This window comes from Mirounga leonina, unplaced genomic scaffold (assembly GCF_011800145.1).
Source record: "Mirounga leonina isolate KUSES-001 unplaced genomic scaffold, KU_Mleo_1.0 Mir_82, whole genome shotgun sequence".
Classification (NCBI taxonomy): Eukaryota; Metazoa; Chordata; class Mammalia; order Carnivora; family Phocidae; genus Mirounga; species Mirounga leonina.
The window spans coordinates 5182373-5203010 of NW_023270825.1; the positions used below are offsets into that span (position 1 = coordinate 5182373).

At 57.3% G+C, this 20638-nt stretch overlaps 1 protein-coding gene across 3 annotated transcripts in view; it reads right to left on the reverse strand.

Annotated features, from left to right (window-relative positions):
• The window catches only part of EML1 (EMAP like 1), a 180781-nt gene extending 164117 nt beyond the window's left edge, over nt 1–16664 (reverse strand). For 2 of the 3 annotated variants that reach the window (XM_034993199.1, XM_034993198.1), the window contains exon 1: nt 16495–16664. In XM_034993199.1, the coding sequence (XP_034849090.1) occupies nt 16495–16522 (28 nt within the window). In that variant the 5' untranslated portion in view covers nt 16523–16664. The remainder of the gene's footprint in view (nt 1–16494) is intronic. The other variant, XM_034993200.1, reaches the window with a different exon arrangement.
• Nucleotides 16665–20638: the final 3974 nt, after the last annotated feature.

Genomic DNA, 20638 nt, shown 5'->3' on the forward strand with positions numbered 1-20638 from the left:
CCCCGGGGGTGCAAGTGCACGCCTGCCCTGCCCCCTCGGACCAACCAGCCTTGCCATCAGAGAACCAACAGCCAAGTAAACTCCAGATTCTTAGAAGACCCGAGTGCCATGTTTGAATGGAGCCTGAGTAGCGCCCCGCAATTTCATTGTCACGGGGAGGGAGGGCAAGCAGGATATGGGCTTCACAAGAAGTGCTTGTGAGCAAGCCTTGTCGGGACTAAGCACTCCTGGCCCTCCTTGGCCTCCCCAGGAAGCCTCCCTATCAAATGCATAATTTACAAGGATGAGCCAATGCATATTCATGAGCTCATCGCCTTCCAAAGGTCAGTTGCTGTCTCAGAAAAATCCTCCCATGATGAGTTATCGCATGGGAAGCCGAGGGCTGGGCTCAAGGCAGGACTCGGTCCTCAAAATTACTATAATCTCTAAAACTTGCTTTGAAGAAAATGCTCCCAACTGTGCCTACCTCTGGTCAAATGTGGGGGAGATGCAAAGAATGAAGCCTCTAGGGAACCCCTGAACCCCAAGGCCGCACAGATAGGGGCGCACAGTAGCATTTCACGGAAACTGAGGCAGGGCTCCCCTCACCCTGGAAAAAACAACCCTGCATGCATTTTGGGTAGAACTCTGGAATAAGCCCTCCTAAGCCTCTGTTCACATAATAGCAAGAGCCCAAAAGCCCCCCTGGCTGGTTCTTACCCTTTCTGGACCTCAGTCTTCCCCATCTGTGGACTGGGAGGCTGATCCCTCCCTGTATCCACTCTGAGACACGCTTTTCACGATTAAGCACCTCTGAGACCGGAGCGAGTTCACCCGCCTTGGCTGGTGTCAGGGTATGAATGGCAGTGTTTTCTCTTTCTTAGTGGTCCAGAAGAGAATGTGCATCTAACAATCAGCGGGATCCTAGGCTCTGATGAGCACAGGCATCCTTTGTCCTACTGCACTTTGCAGATACCGCGTTTTTTGCAAATTGAAGGTTTGTGGCCATCCTGTGTCAGGCAAGTCTCCTGGTGCCATTTTTCCAACTGCATTTGCTCATTTCGTGTCTCTGTGTCCCAGTTTGATAATTCTCCCCAATATTTCATTATTCTTTTCATTAGTCTTATATTTGTTAAGGTGATCTGTGCTCAGGCGCCTGGATGGCTCAGTCAGTCAAACGTCTGCCTTCAGCTCCGGTCATGATCCCAGGGCTCCCTGCTCAGCGGGGAGTCTGCATCTCCCCCTGCCCCTCCCCCTGCTTGTGTGTGCTCTCTCTCACGTGCTCTCTCTCTCTCACAAAAATAAATAAAAAATCTTTAAAAAAAAAAAAAGGTGATCTGTGCCCAGTGATCACCACTTGCTGAAAGCTCAGCATGGTTAGTATTTCCTAGAAATACAGTCTTTTTAATTTTTTTAAAATTTATTTTATTTTATTTTTTTAAAGATTTTATTTATTTATTTGAGAGAGAGAGAGAGCATGAGAGGGGGGAGGATCAGAGGGAGAAGCAGACCCCCCGCTGAGCAGGGATCCCGATGTGGGACTCGATCCCGGGACTCCAGGATCATGACCTGAGCCGAAGGCAGTCGCTTAACCAACTGAACCCCCCAGGCGCCCCATAAAGTCTTTTTTAATTAAGGTATGTGCATTGTTTTCCTAGACACGATGGTCTTGCACACTTCATAGATAATTTATATCTGCCCTGCAAACCAAAACATCCATTTGTCTCACTTTATTGTGATAGTCCCCGTATCACGGCGATCTGTAACCAAACCCGCAACATCTCTGAGGCGCGTCTGTGCAGCACTAAGCTGGCCCTTCAGAGGCACTGACTGTGTGCCGAGTGGTGAGCCCAGGGCTTTCAAACAGGTGCAGAGACAAGGCCACCTCCCCGAGCACGTAGGCCGGCACGGAGCAGGTGCTCAATGAACGCGAGTCTCCCCTTTCCACTCCTGGACAGCAAGGGCAGGCCCATTCCCCCTAATTCGTCTGGTAGAGAAATCTGCTCACAGAATTCCTGAGTCCACATTTCATTAGGTGCGTTTTGTGGCGTTTGAAGAGTGAAATAAGTGCCGGTTTAATTTAGATGTTGGGGTAGGGGTGAGAGGGAGCTTAGAAGTTTTCCCAAACTAGTCACAACCCAATTAAAATGCTACTCATGAAACCCAAGACAGTGATTCAGCTAATCCTCCATCTGGCATTTCTTGCTTACAAGCAACTCACATATGACTCAACTTTGATTCTGCTTTATTAAACATTAACCAGCACACTTCCTTATCCCAATAAAAGGCTATCTTGAAAGCCTCACCACACACGAGTGTGTGTGTGCCCGTGAGTGTGTGTGTGCCCGTGAGTGTGTGTGCCCGTGAGTTTGTGTGCACATGAGTGTGTGTGCCCATGGGCGTGTGTGTGCACGTGAGCGTGTGTGTGCCCGTGAGCGTGTGTGTGCCCGTGAGTGTGTGCACGTGAGTGTGTCTGTGCACATGAGTGTGTGCCCGTGAGCGTGTGTGTCACGTGCATGTGTGTGCACGTGAGTGTGTCTGTGCACGTGAGTGTGTGTGCCCGTGAGCGTGTGTGTCACGTGCATGTGTGTGCCCGTGAGTGTGTGCCCGTGAGTGTGTCTGCGCACGTGAGCGTGTGTGTCACGTGCATGTGTGTGCCCGTGAGCATGTGTGTGCACGTGAGTGTGTGTGTGCACGTGCAGGTGCCCGCACGACGGGCTAGCTCATCCGCGAGCGCCCCAGGGTGTGTGACCTGAGTGTATGTAGGGCTTGGCCTTGTTGGCGTGTGACCTGTGCTGTCACACGGGGCCACAGCTTGGTTTAATGTCCTGCAGTCACCACCTTGAGATCCTTGATAATTCTTGAACAGGGGCCTGTGTGTTCATTTAGCACCGGGCCCTGCAAATTGTGTGGCCGGTCTGGGTGTGTGTGTGTGTGTGTGTGTGTGTGTGTGTGTGTGTGTCTGCACGCCTAGCTCACGCATCTGGGGAGTGTGGGCGTGAGCCATATGGATAAGGGGCACGTGCCCATGTGAGGACATGTGACAGAAGGCTGGAGAGAGTGAACATGAGGGGGTGTGGAGAATCTCGTGGATGTGCCAAGGGGCGCCCGAGACCGGGGCCCGTGAGCCACACGGGAAGCCCTGAGATACAGGTCCGAGGGCCCTGAGTAGGGCTCAGGAATGCATCGTTTTGGAGAACCCCCACCCCTCGCAGCTGTAATGACACCAAAGTTTGAGAACCCCAGGGCGTAGGTTTGGGGCACTGAGAAGTGAGCCCCACGATTCTTTAAGGAGAGGTTTAGAACATCCCTGAGCTCAAGCCATCTCACCACCCACCCTAGTATCTCAAGTTCAGGTTCTTAAAGGAACAGAAGCCTGCCAGGAACACCAAGGAATGGATGGGCACCAAGGCTGCTAACCTCAGGGAACCCCAGCCAGAGGCCTCCCTCGGCTGCCTGGGCCCTGAGCCAAGCAGTGACTCATGCTGGAGCGGGACGGAGTGGCCTTGGTGGCCAGCCCTCCCCTCCCACCTCCCTGCAGCAGCAGGGCAGGGCCAGAGTTGCTACCCCCGGGACTTCTCCAATTTATCAGCGGGGGTCACGCCGTGGACCCTGCTCCTTGGCACCCCGCCCCTGCCCGGGTTCCTGGCCTGACATCCCACACCGAGACCCACCCTAAATTGGAAGTGATTGCTGGTGACCGGCAACACCCCCCCGCCCCGGTGCCATGCTGGGGGGTACCATCTCCAGCAGCACAGGGAAGGGTCCTCATTGCAGGCGCTGACCCTTGGATTGCTGGCGCCCAGGGACCTCACCCGGGATAATTCTGTTCCCAAGCCCCATTTCACTGAAAACCGTTCCAGGGTCAAGGCGTTACCCCCTCACTGAGTACAGCAATGGCAGGGACAGGGGCTGCCACTTGCCAACTGGACCTGGGCAGGTCGCTTGAGCTCTCTGAGCCTCAGTTTCTTCATCGGTAAAGTAGCCCGTCCCTGTGCCAGCTCTCGGCTGGGGTTTGGCTCTTGCCCTCTGCCTTCCTCGGGCACACCACCCCAGGCCACAGGGCTGAGCGGAGAGGCACCCCGCGGGAAAGGCAGGCGGTGGGGGCGTCTCCCTGGGGGAGGAGGCCTCACACTGTCTTTGCAGGCGGGCGCACCTCCTCCAGGCCTGTTGCTCCCCTGCTTGACCAAGAGACATGTCTCAGTTCCCCCCCGCCCCGCCCCATGGCGAGGGGGCCGTGGGGATTGAGCCACTAATCAGCAACAGTGCAAATCAGAATTGGAGTCCTACAAGCTCTGGGGACCAGGAAAAGCCCCCTGTTTCCCCGGAGGGGAAGCGGCCCCTCCCCAAGTGCTTTCTCCTATAGCTGTCACTATGAGACACCTACCACGCACCAGGCACCCCGCAGCCCCCCTGCTGGGGCCCTTGAAACCATCACAAGAGGTAGGCGGGGATGAGGGCTCAGAGAGGGTAGGCGTCTTGCCCAAGGACACACAGCGGCTGGAATCTGAGGCTGAAGCCCAGGGCATTCATAGGGACCCTGATGCAGACACCTGGCCCCTCAGAGCAGGGCCAGTCCAGCCTCCAGCCCTCTGGGCCTCCAGGATCCTGATGCCATTTGAGGCTGCATATCCCTCCGCTTCCCGACACAGCCCCGGTGGCAGGGAGCCCAGCCCTTCCACTATTCACGCCTCCCTTCGGCGGCCAGCACGGACCTGGCCCAGAGGCCCTGGCTTTGCCAGGAAAGATAAGGCGCCAACACCTGACTCGTCCTCTTCTGAGCTCCATCTCGATTTTCCAAAAGAACACAAAAGCTTGCTGTTCCTGGCCCTGTGCCGGAAGCTGAACCTCCTTCTCATGAAAGGAAGATAAACCATTAGCAGGATTAAGACCGGTTAGATGTTTTTAAAAAGACCGGTTAGATTTACAGCTTTTCCTCGTGACCACCTGTTCCCTCCTGTAACAGTGCAGGTGTTTGAGGGGCGGGTGCCTGCCATCTGCGGGGGGTCTGGCGGGGGGCAGGGGAGGCCTCGGCTCCCGTGTGGGGTCCATGCAGCACTTCCCAGCGCAGCTGCTACTAGTCCCGCCTTAGAGGTGGGGAAACTGAGGCTGGCTCAGACCACTCAGCGGGTGGATGGCTTTGCCAGTGTTCCTTGCCCCAGGATGGCAAGCTGACTCATCCGCCCTCAAAACAAGACTTGCAGCAAGTGAATTCGTGTGGGCAAACCCTGCCTGCCCACACCCGAACCTCTAACTTTACAGTTGGGGCAAACAGATTGAAAACAAGAAGGCCAGGCCACCAAAGGGAGCCCGGGAGGTCGGTCTGCAGCCCTTGTGCCTCCCCTTCCCCCCTCTCCTCCAGCGCAGGGAGCCCCCCAGCCTGGGGTAGGCCAGGCTGGGAGTCGAGGCCTGGCCTCACCCAGAGGTCACGGGTGCCAGGGCTGGGGGAAGCAGGGGGTGGGGGAGGCGGCATTCCAGGCTGAGAGGTGCCCTCTTCCCCGGCAGACCACGCCTCTGCCCCAGGATTAAGGGGATGTCACAAGGAGGGACACAGTGTGGCGGTGTCTTGTGCCCCCCACCTCCAGGGGTGAGGCTTCAGAGCGCACCACCAGTAACCCCTCCCCCACTTCCCACATCAGGAAACTGAGGCCCGGAGAGGGAAGGGAATTGTCCAGGAGCCCCAGTGACACGGGGCAGGGACAAGGGGGGTGCAGCCTGCAGGTGAGTCCTCACACCACCCTGCACTAGCCACGTGACAATCCACCCCCTCCGGGCCCCAGTTTTCTCGTCCATAAAGTGGGAGTGAGGGTCGCCCCTGGTGGTGGGGCTGTGGGGGAGAGAGGACAGGGTGCACAGAAGGGCCTTAGACGGGTCTTGACCCTGGTGCTTCCTTCGTAACGGCCGCCAGAGGAAGAGCAGCATTGGACCAATAACAAGGCTATTTGTTGAGCACCTACTATGTGCCAGGTGCTGGACGTAGACTCAGACGAGGATGCCGCCCACTCACAACGGCCCCAATCTGGTGAGGGGCCCCTGGCAGGGAGGGAAGGGGGGCTTTGCTAAGGATAAGGAGGTGTTCCCGGAGGAGGAACCAAACGGAGAGAAATGGCCCAGAAAGTACAGAGTGCTGTCTCCTGGCCGCACCTGGGGTGTGAGGGGTGGGCAGCCGGCAGAGCTCCCAGACAGGCAGTGTGTGCCAGGCCGAGGGGCTTAGACTACGTTCCGGTGGAGAAAAGTCCCCGAGGAGTCCCACCCGCTGAAGCATCAGGGACCCCAGGCCACAGGGCTGAGCGGAGAGGCACCCCGCGGGAAAGGCAGGCGGTGCGGGCGTCTCCCTGGGGGAGGAGGCCTCACACTGTCTTTGCAGGCGGGACCCCCTCCCCGTGTTTGCCTACCAAGCCACCTTCACCGCTTCCTGCTCACCGCCATCCCGAGGTGGGCCTCGAGTTCCAAACAGGGAAACTGAGGCTCAGCCGATGCGGCACCCCCGCCCCACATGTGGTCAAGCGGGGAGTCCAAGCCGGGCTCTCAGCTTCCCTGAGTATGTCTTCCATCATCCACATATTTTAGGGTTTATTTTCTTATTCAGGCTTCTCTATTTTAAAAAAAACTACTGTTCTAAAGAGTGTATTTTTTTTTAACGTGTTTTTTCGGAAGGTAGCAGCTGATTCTTCCTGCAGTCAGGCCCCACTGTACTCCCTCTCCCACCAACCCTGTTTACTCCAGGCCATAAATCACTTTCTTCACTGGGGTCGGGAAACAAAGGGGAGACAGTTGCCCTTGGCACTGGGCAACTTTGGTCCGACAGCCAAAGATGGTTCAGGAGGGAGGGAGAGGAGCGGGGCTCAGAGGCCAGGAAGGTGTGAGGTGCTCCCTTGAGCGCAAAGCCTTTCCCTTGGGGGATCTGAGCCCCTTGGGCTGCTTCCCTGGGCCCCCAGCCAGAGCCCTGGGAGACCACAAGCTTCTCGGGGATCCTGTGTTGATGCCTGCAGTAAGTAGGCTGAAGGCGCCTAGCTCTACTCACTAGGTCCTTGGAATGTTACCATATATGGGGAAAGGGTCTTTGTAGATGTAATTAAATTAAGGATCCTGAGGTGGGCGGGCTCTCCTGGATTATCCAGATGGTCCTAAATGCTGCGGGGGGCCTACTTAGGAGAGAGCAGCAGAGATCTGATGCACAGAAGGGGGACAAGGAGGCCCCGGAGGCAGGGACAGAGGGATATGGCCCCCAGTCAAGGAGCACCTCCAGAAGCTGGCAGAGGCCAGGGACGGATTCTCCCCCAGTGGGAGCATGGCCCTCCTGACACCTGGACTTCGGCCCAGTGTGTCTAATTGCAGACTTTGGGCCTCCCGAACTGTGAAAAAATTCATTTCTGTTGTTTCATGCCACCAAGTTCATGGCTATTTGTTACAGGAGCCCCAGGAGACTGGGCAGGAGCCAGAGGGGAGGGTCGGGGGGGAACAGCCAGGCCCTTGGGGGTGGACACTGCCCGACGTCCTGGGGCTGGGCACAAACTTCCTCTTGCTTCAGGCCCTGCAGTGTGGTCTACACTGCAGAGCTCGCTCGGGATCCCACCGGGTGACCACAACCCCCACAGAAGTAGAGGCAACAGGAAAGGCATCGTCTCCTCCCTCACTGGACTGACACTCGAGTGTACAGACGTCGAACAAAATAAAGCTACACTTTGCCTGAAGCCCTATCCCACCTCCCTCCCGCCACCTTTCCCACGGAGGCAGGGGCATAGACACGGACCTCCACCTCTATCTCTAGAATCTCCCGAACCTGCCCTTGACCACGAGCACTATTCCATTCGTGCTTGGCAGCTACCCTATAAGGTATCATCGGCTTCATTTTACACACGAGCAAACGAAGGCCCAGAGAGGTTCTGTGGCTTGCAAAGGTCACACAGCCCTGGGTAGCAGAGCTTGAATGCCAATGCCATCTCACTGATTCCCCAGCCACACTCCCGCCCCTGCTTCTCACCTGCTGCCCCGAGTGGCTATGGGCACAGTGGCAGCATCCACACCTAGCCCCAGAGCCTGGAGTCCCCTTGGGGTATGACCCACCATTCCCAGATTATAGACTCAACTGAACATCCAGGGCCACAGGGGTGAACTCTGCCTTTCTCCCACTGGGCTCCAGAACAGAACATGAATTGTTCCCTCTGGGGCAGCCTAATGAGCTTACTATCTGGAGGTGGATTGGCTTTCCCTCACCCCCTGCCCAGCTCCCGGCTCTGGTTACAACTACACAATCAGCTTGACCATCGGCACCTCTGCCAGGCTCCAGGCTCCTGCTCGAGCTCACAGGAGGATGCTCCTGGCCGATTTCCAGAGCTCTCCATGGACAGACGGAAGCTTGCAAGTCCAGGAGGGCAACGTGACCAGCCTCGAGAGAAGTCCAGGGGAAGAGGCCAAATGACTTAAGATAAGAAAAACATGCAGGTGTCCCTCACCGGAAACCCCAATGACGGGCCCAGCTTATCTTCCCTGAGCGTGTGGTCTGGACACCTGCCTCGTCTGGGTTGTGCCGACGCAGCCGACTCCCTTGGCCGGCCCAGGCCAGCAGCTAGGGAAGAAACCACCAGGGCTGGGCCAGTGTCAGTCAACACCTTCTCTGATGAGGTTTGTCCCTTTCCTAAATGGGCTGGCAACTTGCAGAAACTGTCAACTTTCCTACTCTCTTCGACTCCCTCCCTCCCACCAGCCTTCAGAGGAGGCATTGTAAGCCCAGACCGCAGCTTCGAGCAGGAAACATTTGCTGGGCAGCTGCTCTGGGCCAAGGCCCTGCAATTATCTCCCTGAATCCTCACCACAGCCTGGGAGGCAGGCACTGTCCCTGTCCCCATTTTACAGATGAGGACATTGAGGCTTACAGTCTCAGAGCCAAGGGGGTGATGCCAAGGAGCACAGGAAAAGACATTCAACACCACTAGTCACTAGAGAAAGGCCGATCAAAACCACAGTGAGATACCCTCCCACCCGCTAGGTAACGACCAGCGTTGGTGAGGATGCGGAGGAAGGGGAACCCTCGTGCACCCCTGGGGGGAATGCAAGCTGATGCTGCACACACGGGACGTGCCCAATGAGCACTGCCGAATCAGGTGGTCCACTGAGACCACGGACCCCTCCAGAGGGGAGCAGCAGGGAGAGTGTTTTCTGCAACTGCACCATGCTTGGACACTTTTTTCCACCCAAAATAAATCAGGCGGGAACCGTAGAAGATGTGTTTAAACTAGGACGAGAGTTCTCTAAACAGTCTGGCTTAGAGGTTGGAACCGGGGGGGCCCCGGGGCTGCAGGGGCATCTGATCCCCAGCAGGGAGTCCTACTATCCCAGTTTTATTAATTTAATTAATATTTAATTTATTTTAATTAATGAAATATTTACTTAATATTTTATTTAATTAATAATATTAATGTATTAAATTCCAGCTTTATTTCCAGCCATTCAGGTGACGTCATCGACCCTTACGGAAAGGCTTCGAGACAACCTCTAGTCTTTGCAGACATTATTTTTAAACCAGGTCTTATCTCATCATACAAATCGACATGTGGCTTTCATGGCCACAGCCCTCCGGTTAAGCTCGTCTCATTAGATGCTACTATTACTCGAACTGACCGCGAGACTCTAGGTGGTGGTGGTGTCGTGGGATCAAGGAAATAGTGCCTGCCTCAGAGAGACGGCGCACAGACTCATAACTCACCCTCCAGTATATTTCTACCATCATTTCCTTCTAAACTCAGACCCTATTTCTTCATCCGTTGACTGCGTTGATTGAACAGGCTCCGGAGCTCTCCAGCCCAGCACCCTCTTCAGTGCGTGAGCAAATAATAAATCAACAGAGCTTCGCGGAAATTAACGGCTCATGTTTCTCTTGGTTATGCTTTTCCTTGCTGGTGTGGTGACCCAATCTCTCAGACACTGATGTTTGTGCTTTTAAATGCAAATTCAAATCTGTGGGAAAGAACACGTTTTGAAAAATCTTGTCCCTTGCTTTGTGACTTGCATGTTGGAACGATTCATAATCTGCATTTCAGATGCTTACAGACTGCAGCTCAGACAATACGCTCCCAACATTTCATAATTAAAATGGATTACTTTTTTTTTTTTAAGTCAATTGGGGACAAAAGTCAACGGGGGGGCAGATATGACTGCCATTCACAAACGGAGGGCTGTACTCCGCCTTCTGGCCATTAGGTGTGGCCATGTGACTCGCTCGAGCCAATGAAATGATTGTAGTGGCAGGATGGGCCACTTGGGCACGGGAGGGTTTAATTGTCAGTGCGGTGTCTCTGTCTCTCTGCCAGCCTCATAACTGGGGAAGCATGGGTCCATATGGAGGCATCAGGCTGAGCCACCGCCTAGGTAACGCGCCCTGAGAGTTACCAGATTGGCAAACGACTTTGCATGAGCGGGAAATATACCTTTGTTGCTTTAAGCCGCTGGGATTTACTTGGTTTTTTTTTTTTTCCAGCACGTACTGAGCCCATCCTGGGTGCTATTATCAGTAAAAAAACAAAGGGTCTGTGTTGATGAATGCAAAGATTTGAAATCAGCAGTTGTGGATGACAATGGGTATCTCTGACTCATCTCAGCCACCAGTTTCTTTTATTTTTTTTTTAAGATTTTATTTATTTATTTAAGAGCGAGAACACACGGGGGAGAGGGAGAGGGAGAGAGATTCTGAAGCATACTCCAAAACTGAGCACGGAGCCCGACACGGGGCTCGATTCCACAACCGCAAGATCATGACCTGAGCCGAAATCAAGAGTCGATGCTTAACCGACTGAGCCACCCAGACGCCCCTCAGCCACCAGTTTCTGTCTTTTATTTTGACTACATAGATTCAAGAAAATACAGGAAGTGGTCGCAAACACCAGCAGCTTCATTTAAAGATATAATAAAAATTAAAAAAAAAAATCTACCTTGCTTTCTCAAGAATGCTCAATTAGAATGAACCCAATCCCTTAAAAGAACAGAAATGGGTAACTTTCGTTTCCCAGTTGAATTCCCAACAGCTTCTAACCGGTACTTGTTGTCGTGTTAAGACCCATCCCAAGGGCACTTCAGACACCGGAGCAGGGACCTGAGCCACATGGCGTGAAAGCGCGTTCACTTGCTGCTTGGAGATGCCCAGGGCTGTAATGAGGGCGGGTGCAGAGCAGGGCCCCGAGCCCCACCTGATGTTGGAACACAGGACATGTGTGCAGAGTCACGTGCTCGCCTGTAGGATTCTATGAGGGTGGATGCCAACAAATAACGTCCCTGAGGCCAAAAATGAAAGGAGGCTGGTTGCGGGTCACCCAGCAATGAACCCCACCCAACCATCTCCCCTGCCATCCAACATCCTGTGAGCTGGACAGAGGTGTCCAGGTGGGCAGTACTCAACCAGGTGGTTGGGGGGTGGGCGCTCCTAGGGGACAGGGTCCCCTAGGAACCGCAGAATCAAGGGAGGGGTCCTGGAGGAAGCAGAGCCCCACGGAGGCCAGATGATGGGCTGACTTTGGGCAGGAGGAGAGAAGGCAGGAAGAAGGAACAAAGGTGCCACAGGGAATGGGCTCATGTTTGGGAATCAAGCCTGAGTCCCCGTTTATCATTCCCCGGTTGGGTGACCCCGAGCCAGTCTTTCTTTCCCTTGGGCCTCAGTCTCCCCCTCCATAATGCAGGGATTCCACAGGTTGGGAGTGCGGACACGGCACTGACCTATGACAGGAGGGAGCTGTGAGGGGCAGGACTAGGGGGCCTTCTGTGTCCTGTGTCTGCCCCCCACGCCCCTGCTCTCAGCCAGGTCGTGTGATCCTGCTCAGGTTGAGCCCTTCTGCCGTCAGGAGCAGGTGCCTGGCACATCTACGGCGAGAGTTTTCAGGTTGACTCCTGAGCACCATCGGCTGCCCTCCATTCCTCCCCCAGGCCTCACGGTTTGTAAAGATTTTTTTTTTTTAAGATTTTATTTATTTGCAAGAGAGAGAATGAGAGACAGAGAGCACGAGAGGGAGGAGGGTCAGAGGGAGAAGCAGACTCCCTGCCGAGCAGGGAGCCCGATGCGGGACTCGATCCCGGGACTCCAGGATCATGACCTGAGCCGAAGGCAGTCGCTTAACCGACTGAGCCACCCAGGCACCCCTGTAAAGAATTTTAAGGCAACATCTCACGGAGCCCCCATGACAGTCCCTGGGGTTGTGGCGTCACCTGCACTTACAGATGAGGCGAGCCAGGGGGAGAGAGGAGAGCCTGCCTGCGTCCACAGCGTCCATGGCAGGGGCCGGGTCTGCCTGACTTTGGACACCATCCTCCATCCACTCCCGTGTGTTTTTACAGACCAACTCTGAGACTTTGCCAGGTCAGCCCCAGTCCCTTGGAGATGAGCATCTGTCCTCTGGACATCCCTGGTGGGGGAGGCAGCCCGGGGACGCAGCCTCCCTGCCCCCACATTCAACAGTTGCTTAACCCCCCTACTCCCCTGTCCCTCCCCTCCTGAGTCAGCCTCATCCTTCTCCTCAGGACCATCCTGTCAGCCTCCTCTGGGCCTCTTGGCCTCCAGATTCTCTAGTCCCTGCCCCCCACACATGGAAGCAATGCAGGTAGCCCCTGGCTAGAGTTCTTACTGGCTCCCTATTGCCCAAGAGATGAAACCTGAACCCACTTACCCATCTAGAAAGGGGGAAGCCCTCATCAACTGGAGGGGGAACAACCTAGAGAGATGACAAGGCCCAGGGAGCAAGCCTGCCTCTCCTGGGGGAAGACACTTCCTCTCCAAGAGCAAGCCCTAAATAATTAAAATGTTTTGCTTTAATCTCCTCATTGACACAGGCGCAGGCCCTGAGGCCAGTTGGTAAACACGAAGGCGAATCAAACCCAGGCCAGGACAAGGAGGGAGAAGGAAGTGGGGCTCTCTCTGGGCCCTGGGGATGCCAGGAGGAATTGAGTGGGATATGGGGGTGGCCCACCCCAATGTCAGGCCCTCCACACTTGGGGAAAAAAAAAACCTTGTATCCAGGCAAAGAGAGATACTTGGGGAGCCTTTGGGGGACCCCAGAAGCTGTTGGATCCCAGCTGAATCGCTCGGAACAGCTCCAGGAGCTGCAGAGCTGAGGGAGGTGATAAAGACAGGGGAACGGGCAGTAGCAAAGCCTGTCCACTGCCCACTGAACAAACAAAGGGAGGCTGGGGTCCCCAGGGGCCACGGCCTCCGTGGGAGTTTACTCAGGAGGACAAAGAGAGTCACTCTGTTGGCTGAACCCTCATCACGTTAGGGGTGCCCGTCCTCACCACACCCTCCAAAGCAGGGCAAACGGAAACCCACCCCTGAGGCTCAGAGAGGCTGAGCGACTCACCCAAGGCCACAGAGCCAGGGGGCGGTAGAGCGGAGATTCGAACCCCCACGCTCTGAGGGACTTGCATTCCTTGCTCTGCTGAGAATAACGGCCTATTCTTTGGTGCTTGGAATTGTAAAACTGCTTTGCTGGAAACTCTCCCAAACACGTGGGGACCGACAGCACGGAGGCTGGATTCTCTTCCTGCAGAGTTCTGCCGGGAGGGGAGGGGGCCGACCACGAGGTCAAAGGCAGGAAGAGACACTCAGCAGACCCGGGATGCGTGGAGCCAGCACCTTCCGGCCCCTCCGTCCAGGCCCCGGCAGCCCTTAGAGACACTGTCTCCAGACCCAGCGAGGGACACGGTAGGGCCCCATTTTACAGACGGGGGAACCGAGTCTCCGTGGGAAAGGGGCCCGTCCCGTGCTGTGCTTCACTCGGGGGCGGAGCCAGGCCTAGAATCCAGCCAGCTGTAAGGGAAGCCCCTTCGCCGACCCGGGTGTGCGGGCGGGCAGTTCCTGCTGCAGGCAGCTTCCTGCTATAAATACAACGTCGACTCCGGTAACCTTAGCCTCCAGGCTCCCCTGTCCAGGCACAGGGCCACGAGTCCTGGGGCCGACCGCGTGCCGCTCTGCTCTGCTCAGCACAGTTTTCCTGACACCTTAACCAGGTACCACATTTTTTGGTACAGGTTCCAAATTATTGGAGACAATGCTGAGCTAGCTCTGTCCGAAATGAGAAGGGCTGTTTTTCAGATGCGAGCCGCAAGGGCCTACAAGACCCCCCAGCCCCGTCCTGAGCGAGGGGCAAGCAGGGTGGGATTTCCTGGATGGGGCCCTGAGTCTGGGTCTGGGGAGCTGGGTTCGAATCCTGACTCTACCATTTACCAGTGGGGCGAACTGGGGCCAGTCTATTTGCTTCTCTGAGCCTCAGTTTCCCTAGCTGTGCAGTGGAGTTCATGCATCCCCTCTAGGGATCAAACAACATCTCCAAAGTGGCCAGGACAAGACCCAGCACATAATCTGTCCCCTTCGTTTTCCTCTTTGGCTGCAGCTCACTTATTGGTTGAGCAGTAATAAGTTACACCTGCTAACAGTAAGCCTGGCGTTATTTTAAGCAGGTTATATGATTCCCGCTTTACTCTATATGTTATATGCTTTACTCTTCATTGGCACTTGAAGAGCTAATATCCTATTATTGTCCCCATTTAACAGATGAGGAAACTGAGGCACAGGGACCTTCAGTAACCTGCCCTCGGTCACACAGGTCGTGGCTGGGGAGCTGAGAACTTTCCTGCTATAGACACAGGCCCAGGGATTGGTTTCTGAAAAGAGGTAAAAATATTTCACAGCAGCCTCCTGGACCCAATCACTGCCCATGGGGCTGGAATCCCAGAAAGTCTTGACCTTCGGACAACACACTCTAAGAGACCCCCCCAAATAAACACGCATACACCACTGCACCCAGGTGTTGCCTCTACTCCGGCCAGCCAGATGCCCCAGCAAGTCCAGCACAGCAGAGCTGGCACTCTACAGGCAGGAAGCCAAGTCCCCGGCTCGCCCAGGGCGACCCGCCCAGCCAGGGTGGGCAGAGTCACGACTGTGCCTGCCGGCCCCCAGCCCAGCTGACTCTCTCCTACACCGTGAAGGGGCAGTAAAGGCCGTGTCTCCTCCCAGCCTCCCACACACACATGCACACACACACGCTCAGCGCCCATTCCATCGCCCCGGCGGGCTAAATATTGTTCTGGCCTTCCTGAAATACCCAGCTCCGTGCGGGTGGTTTTACAAGCTGCTAAAAGCAGGGCCGTGTCCCTGGTGGAGGGAGAGAGCTATTCCGGGTTCGTGTCAGGTGTGGGCAGAGCCAGCCAGAAAGGGCCTGTCTGCTGCACCCCCCCCCCCACTAGCTCCTTGGCAGACAATTCCTGGCAGCCTGCACCACTAACACTTGGGGGAAGAGGGTGAGGTCAGGCCAGTTTTGTCGGTGTCCCCCTCCCCAACACACACACACACACACACACACATACACACACTCTTCCAAATCTCACTTGGCCAGGCCCAGGTGCCAGGACTGTCCACCAGACACCACCCCGGGGGTGCCACACTGCTGTCAATCACAACCCTCCCAGGAACCCCAGGCCAGCCTGACACGCCCAGGATGCTCCACGGCACTGCGGGACAGATAAGGACTCCAGGGACCACCGACATGCAGTGGCTTAGGCAAGAAGGCGCAGCTGGAGGGGCCAGACTGGGAGGCAGAGAATCCTGCCCAGGACCCTCCACCTGCTGCTTCCTCGAGGCCATCACTGAATGCTCACTGCATGCCAGGCCCCGATAGATGGGCGGTCACACGTTATCACACTTGATCTTCACAACCACCCCGGGGGTGGGGGGACTGTTAGCACTGTCTCTTTTTTCACTTGGGGATACTGAGCTTCAGAGCAGTGAAGTTCCTTGCCCCAGGCCGGTCACCCAACCTAGAAGTGAAAGAATTGGGATTTGAACCCGGGCAGCCTGGAGGAGGCTGTGGGCAGCCCTGGTCCCACCCACGGCCGGCTAGAGGGATGTCCACCTCAGAGCCTTCTTTCGGCTGGAAGGAGCCGAGGGTGGTCAGGCAGCCGCACAGGGGAGCCAGTCCCCTGGGGAGGGCAGAGGTATGTGCGCAGACCCCAGTATCTGACCGCCCCTCTGCCTTTGTGTCCCGGGCCATTTCCAACCTAGAGGATTTGGGGACTCCTGGAGGGCCTGCCTTGTGCAGGTAGACCAGGGGCTCAGAACTTCCCAGAGGTCTCAGATCTTCAGGGAATCAGATGGAAGCTGGAGGCTCCCCCCACCCAGATACATGTTCACACACACTGGTTTGCATGCAGTTCCAGGGGCCCGTGGCACCCCGCGCCCACAGCCCAGCGCCCGCGGCGCCGTGGGTCAGCTCCGGACTCCCCGGATGGCCACGGGCACGGCTTCCTGCTCTAGGCCCACCGGGGAGACCGCGGGTGCAGCAGAACTCAGCTCTGAAAGGCCAGTTCCCCTGCCAGGAGCACAGCCCCCCTACCCGCCCCTCCAGGCATCAGGCTAGGAGGAAGGGGGTCTAGCCCCGCAGCTGCCTGCAGCCTGGGGTGGGGGCGCCTGGTGCCCTCGGCGACAGCGGCCTTGGCTCTGCACCTGGAGCCGTGGTGGGTAAATATAGCACTGCGACTCACCGGCCGAGGGGCCCTCGCCGTCTGACATGGTGCAGGAGATGGGCAGCCGGCCGGCCACCAGCCTGCAGGGACGCTCAGAGCCGTCAGTGGCTGTCACCCACCCGGTGGGGCTTGGGGCTGCCGGGCCTGCTCCGTGTCCAGTCCCCAGGCAGTGTCCCGCCCGAGCCGGCCCGGCGGCCCCCCCTCCCCATTCTGGGCTGGGCAGATAAGAACGTGCTCCCGAGCCAGGAGCCCGCCCGATTGGTGGATAAATCTGGGCACTGCCCTCCCCTGCCCTGGGCCTCTCCCGGGCAGCCTCGGAACGTTGCCTGAGAAACTGCTGCACCCCTGAGTGCTTGGTCAGTCCCCAAGACCCCAGCCCCAGCCCTGGAGACTCCAGAGTGCCTGAGCCTCTCTCCCTGGGAAGGGTTCCACTCAGCCAGTGAGGGGCTTTTATGGGCATTGGAGGAAAAGACGGAGTGATGCCACCCCCTGAGCCCGTGCCTGGTGCTGCCACGCGGGTCCTCTCACTCAGCTCTCCGGAGAAGCCGCGACCCACCCAGGGCCACCCGGCCAGTGAGGGGAGTGACCAGAGCCGGACTCTGGAGCCCGACTGTCTGTCTCCAAGGCTACAGGAAGGCGTGGCCCTTGCCTTTGTTTGTCAGTCCAAGAGGAGCCACTTCTGGGCACCTCCTGGGTGCCAACTGGGTGCTGTGGGGGGATGGAGGGGGACTCCCTGGGGGAGCCAGAGGACCCAGTGTTGGGCACAGAGTGGGGATGTAGGAAATATTGGTTGGGAGGACACATCTTAACAAGCACTTAGTATGTACTTGCTCTGTGCTTGCCTAAGAGGTAACCCAGTCCTTCTCCTTGGTTGGAGGGCCTGGACCAGAGACTAGGGCAATGAGGCAAGTGGAGGGCTCTGAGCTCCGCTCCCAGAGGCATCACCCTTGGGCTGGGCATCACTGGGCCCCCCAGGGCTCAAGGTCTACCTGGTTCTGCATGCAGGGCGCAGAAGGAGTGAAGTGGCTTAAAGAGGAGAGAAGCTGGTAATCAACCCCAAATAGAAAGATACAGGAGGGCTTCCAGGAAGAGCCGGCATTTGAGTCATGTCTTTGAAGAATCTGAAAGTTTTTTCAGCGAAAGAGAGGGCATTTCAGGAAAAGAGATGAGCAGGCGCATAGATAAGAATTGGGAAACCTTGACTCGAGAGTGCCGGGTGTCCCTGGCAGGGGCTGGAGGTTATGATCATCCAAAAGAGAGGAGGTTGAGGGCGCCTGGGTGGCTCAGTTGGTTAAGCGACTGCCTTCGGCTCAGGTCATGATCCTGGAGTCCCAGGATCGAGTCCTGCATCGGGCTCCCTGCTCAGCAGGGAGTCTGCTTCTCCCTCTGACCCTCCCCCCTCTCATGCTCTCTCTATCTCATTCTCTCTCTCAAATAAATAAATAAAATCTTTAAAAAAAAAGAGAGAGGAGGTTGATACTTGTGGAAGGGAAGGGATCAAGGCTAGGGAAGTCAGGGGAGGCTTCTTGGAAGAGGGGGCAGATGCTGGTGCTCAAGGGTCCATGAGCCTCAGAAAAATGAGAGGGGGCAGAACAGCATCATCGGAGGCATCCAGCAGCTCTCGCAAGGCACTGAGGCCTTTCCCAGCTCCGACACCTGGAGGGCCCAGGCCATGGTGTTTCAAAGGAACTGCCTTTTGGAGATGGGGTGGGGGAGAGCTGCGGAGTCACACCAGCTGTGAGAGATAACAGCAAAGGAAGTCAGTCCCTATAAGGTGGTTCCAGGCCTCCTGGCCTTTGCCTGTGCTGCTCCCTTGGTCAGGAATTCCCTGTCCTCCTCCCCCTTCTCCTCCTCTGTGAAGCCTTGTCTGACTGTCCCTGAAGGTGGGCCAGGGGCCCTTGCGTTCGGCTCCACAGCCTGCCCTCACTGTGGTCTGTGCCTGGCCCTGGTTTTGTCCACTTCTTGGTTGGCTCTTGCTGTATGATAATGAGCTCACTATCACTGGAGGTATGTAAGCAGGGCTGGACAGCCACTACATGAGGACACAGTGGAGGGAGTTCAAGCATCAGGTGGGGTTAGTTTAATGCCTTTGGGGCCCCTCTAGAGTGACCAACTTGTCCTGGTTTCCATGGGCCTTGCCCTGTTTCAGCCCCGAAAGTCCTGCCTGCATCCTGGGAACCCTCAATCATAGGCAAATCAGGACTGTTGGTCATCCTGGGTCCCTCCTGAGATTTTTAAGTGAGAAAAGAAAAAGAAAAAAAAAAATTAAAAAGACAAAGCAAGGCTGGAACTGTCTCTGGAACCCCACAGCCCCCACCCCCTCCACCTGAGGCATTCCCCTCCTCCCCTCCCACCGCCTAACTCAATTCGGGGGAACTCTCTGGGAGTGAGTGGAAACCCAGCGGCCCTGGGCCTTGGGCGGAAGAACCGGAGGCGGGTCAGCAGGGAGAGGAGAGGCTCCGGAGGGCTTCCCCACCTGCACGGGGGGCGGGGTCTCACCTGCTGGGTTTTGAGGATTAAATGAGATAAAGCCCAGCGGCAACAGTGTGGCCATTCTCCGCAAGTGACAGCTACATCCCCAGGGAGGTGCGGGACCAGGAAGGGGCACTGCAGCCCACCTGCGAAGCCCTGCACTCAGCACTCAGCGCTGGCCTCTCCCCGGGAGCTGCAGCAGGAAGCGCGGGCGGGTCAGACCCACTCACTGTGTGGCCCCGCGCAGGTCCCGGCCCCTCTCCAGGCCTCTCTCTGCACATCTGTGGAGCATTTAGGAGCACCTCCTATGTGCTTGGCCCTGGGCCAGGCTGAGGGCAGGAAGAACCCCACAGGGTCCCTGGCATGAGGCGCGCCCAGTCCCAGGGTCCCACGCTCGGTCCTCAACTCCCGCAGCACCTGCTCTGGGCTCCCTGGCAGGAGCTGGGTCGACAGAGAAGCACACGGGGAACGCTCCTTGGGGCGTCCAGGGGGGCAGGGGTGTGCCCAGTGCTGGACACACAGTGGTGCCACAGAAAGAGCCCCACCGAGCCACCTGGCGTCCCAGACAAGAGGCCCTCAGCTCGGCCGCTGCCGGGGGCACCGCAGGACCGGGGCCGGGACGGACACAGGGTCAGGTGGCCTGGGTCAACGCCACTCTGCCAGCCCTCCTTGGCGACCGGGACAAGCCCACCCCAGCCTCGGCTTCTCATCCGAACGTGAACGTCAGGGGGCGCTGCGGGGGGCTGAGCACCAGGGCTGGGATGCCTGGGAGGGGCCCTCGGCCTCCCCACCGTGCGGCCGTCAGTGTGTCCGCCGAGTCCCCGCTACCCGACTCCCTGTGCGCAGGCCACTTCCCCTTCCCGTCCCTGGCCCCAAGCGCCTTCCTGTTGTTTTGTTATTGTGGGAACACGTGTTGGGGAAAAAACTACTCGATTCCTCTGCTCCTGAGGTCACTGCAGCAGCTATGGGCCACGGCATGCGTGTGCAAACGTGCGTGGATGTGCGTGCGCTGGTGAACACGGGTGTGCACGGGGGCGGGTCGGTGCGTGGGGAAGTGTGTACCTGCGAGAATGTGTGAGAGCCTATCACACGTGTGGGTATGGGTACAAGTGAGCATGTGTGTGTGCACATCTAGGTGTGTGGGAGCACGTATGTGGGTGTAGGGGAGTGTGGGTGAGTGTGAGCATGAAGTGTGTGTGCGGGGAGTGTAAACACGTGGGGCACGTGCGTGGTCCCATGTGAGCTGTGTGTGCGTGTGCGGGCGTGTGTGTCCCCCCGCGTGTGTGCCCTCTGGCTCCTGCGAGCTCACCTGTATCTCCGAGCTGCCCGCCAGCTGTCTGTGTCCCTGTCCCGGGCCCTGGAGGCCTGTCCCGGGGCCGGGGAGCCCCTGGGGCCCCCAGCAAGTGGCTGCCGCCTGTGGGGACGGGGCAGGGAAGGCAGGGCCGATCGGTGGGCACGAGTGTGGAGCTCGGGGGGGCTCCCTGAGCAGTGGCAGGCGGGCAGAGGCCTGGAGGGTGAGCCAGCGGCCCGGGCACGAGCCGGCTCAGGCGCGGCCGAGGAGAAGGGCCCGCAAAGTGCTCGGGGCGCTGCGGGAAGGGCGGTGGCCGGAGAGCCAGTGTGAGGGACAGGCGGGCTGCTCACCGGGCCTCCAGTCTGCAGCGGTGCAGTTTGCTTCAAGGGGAACAGGGCA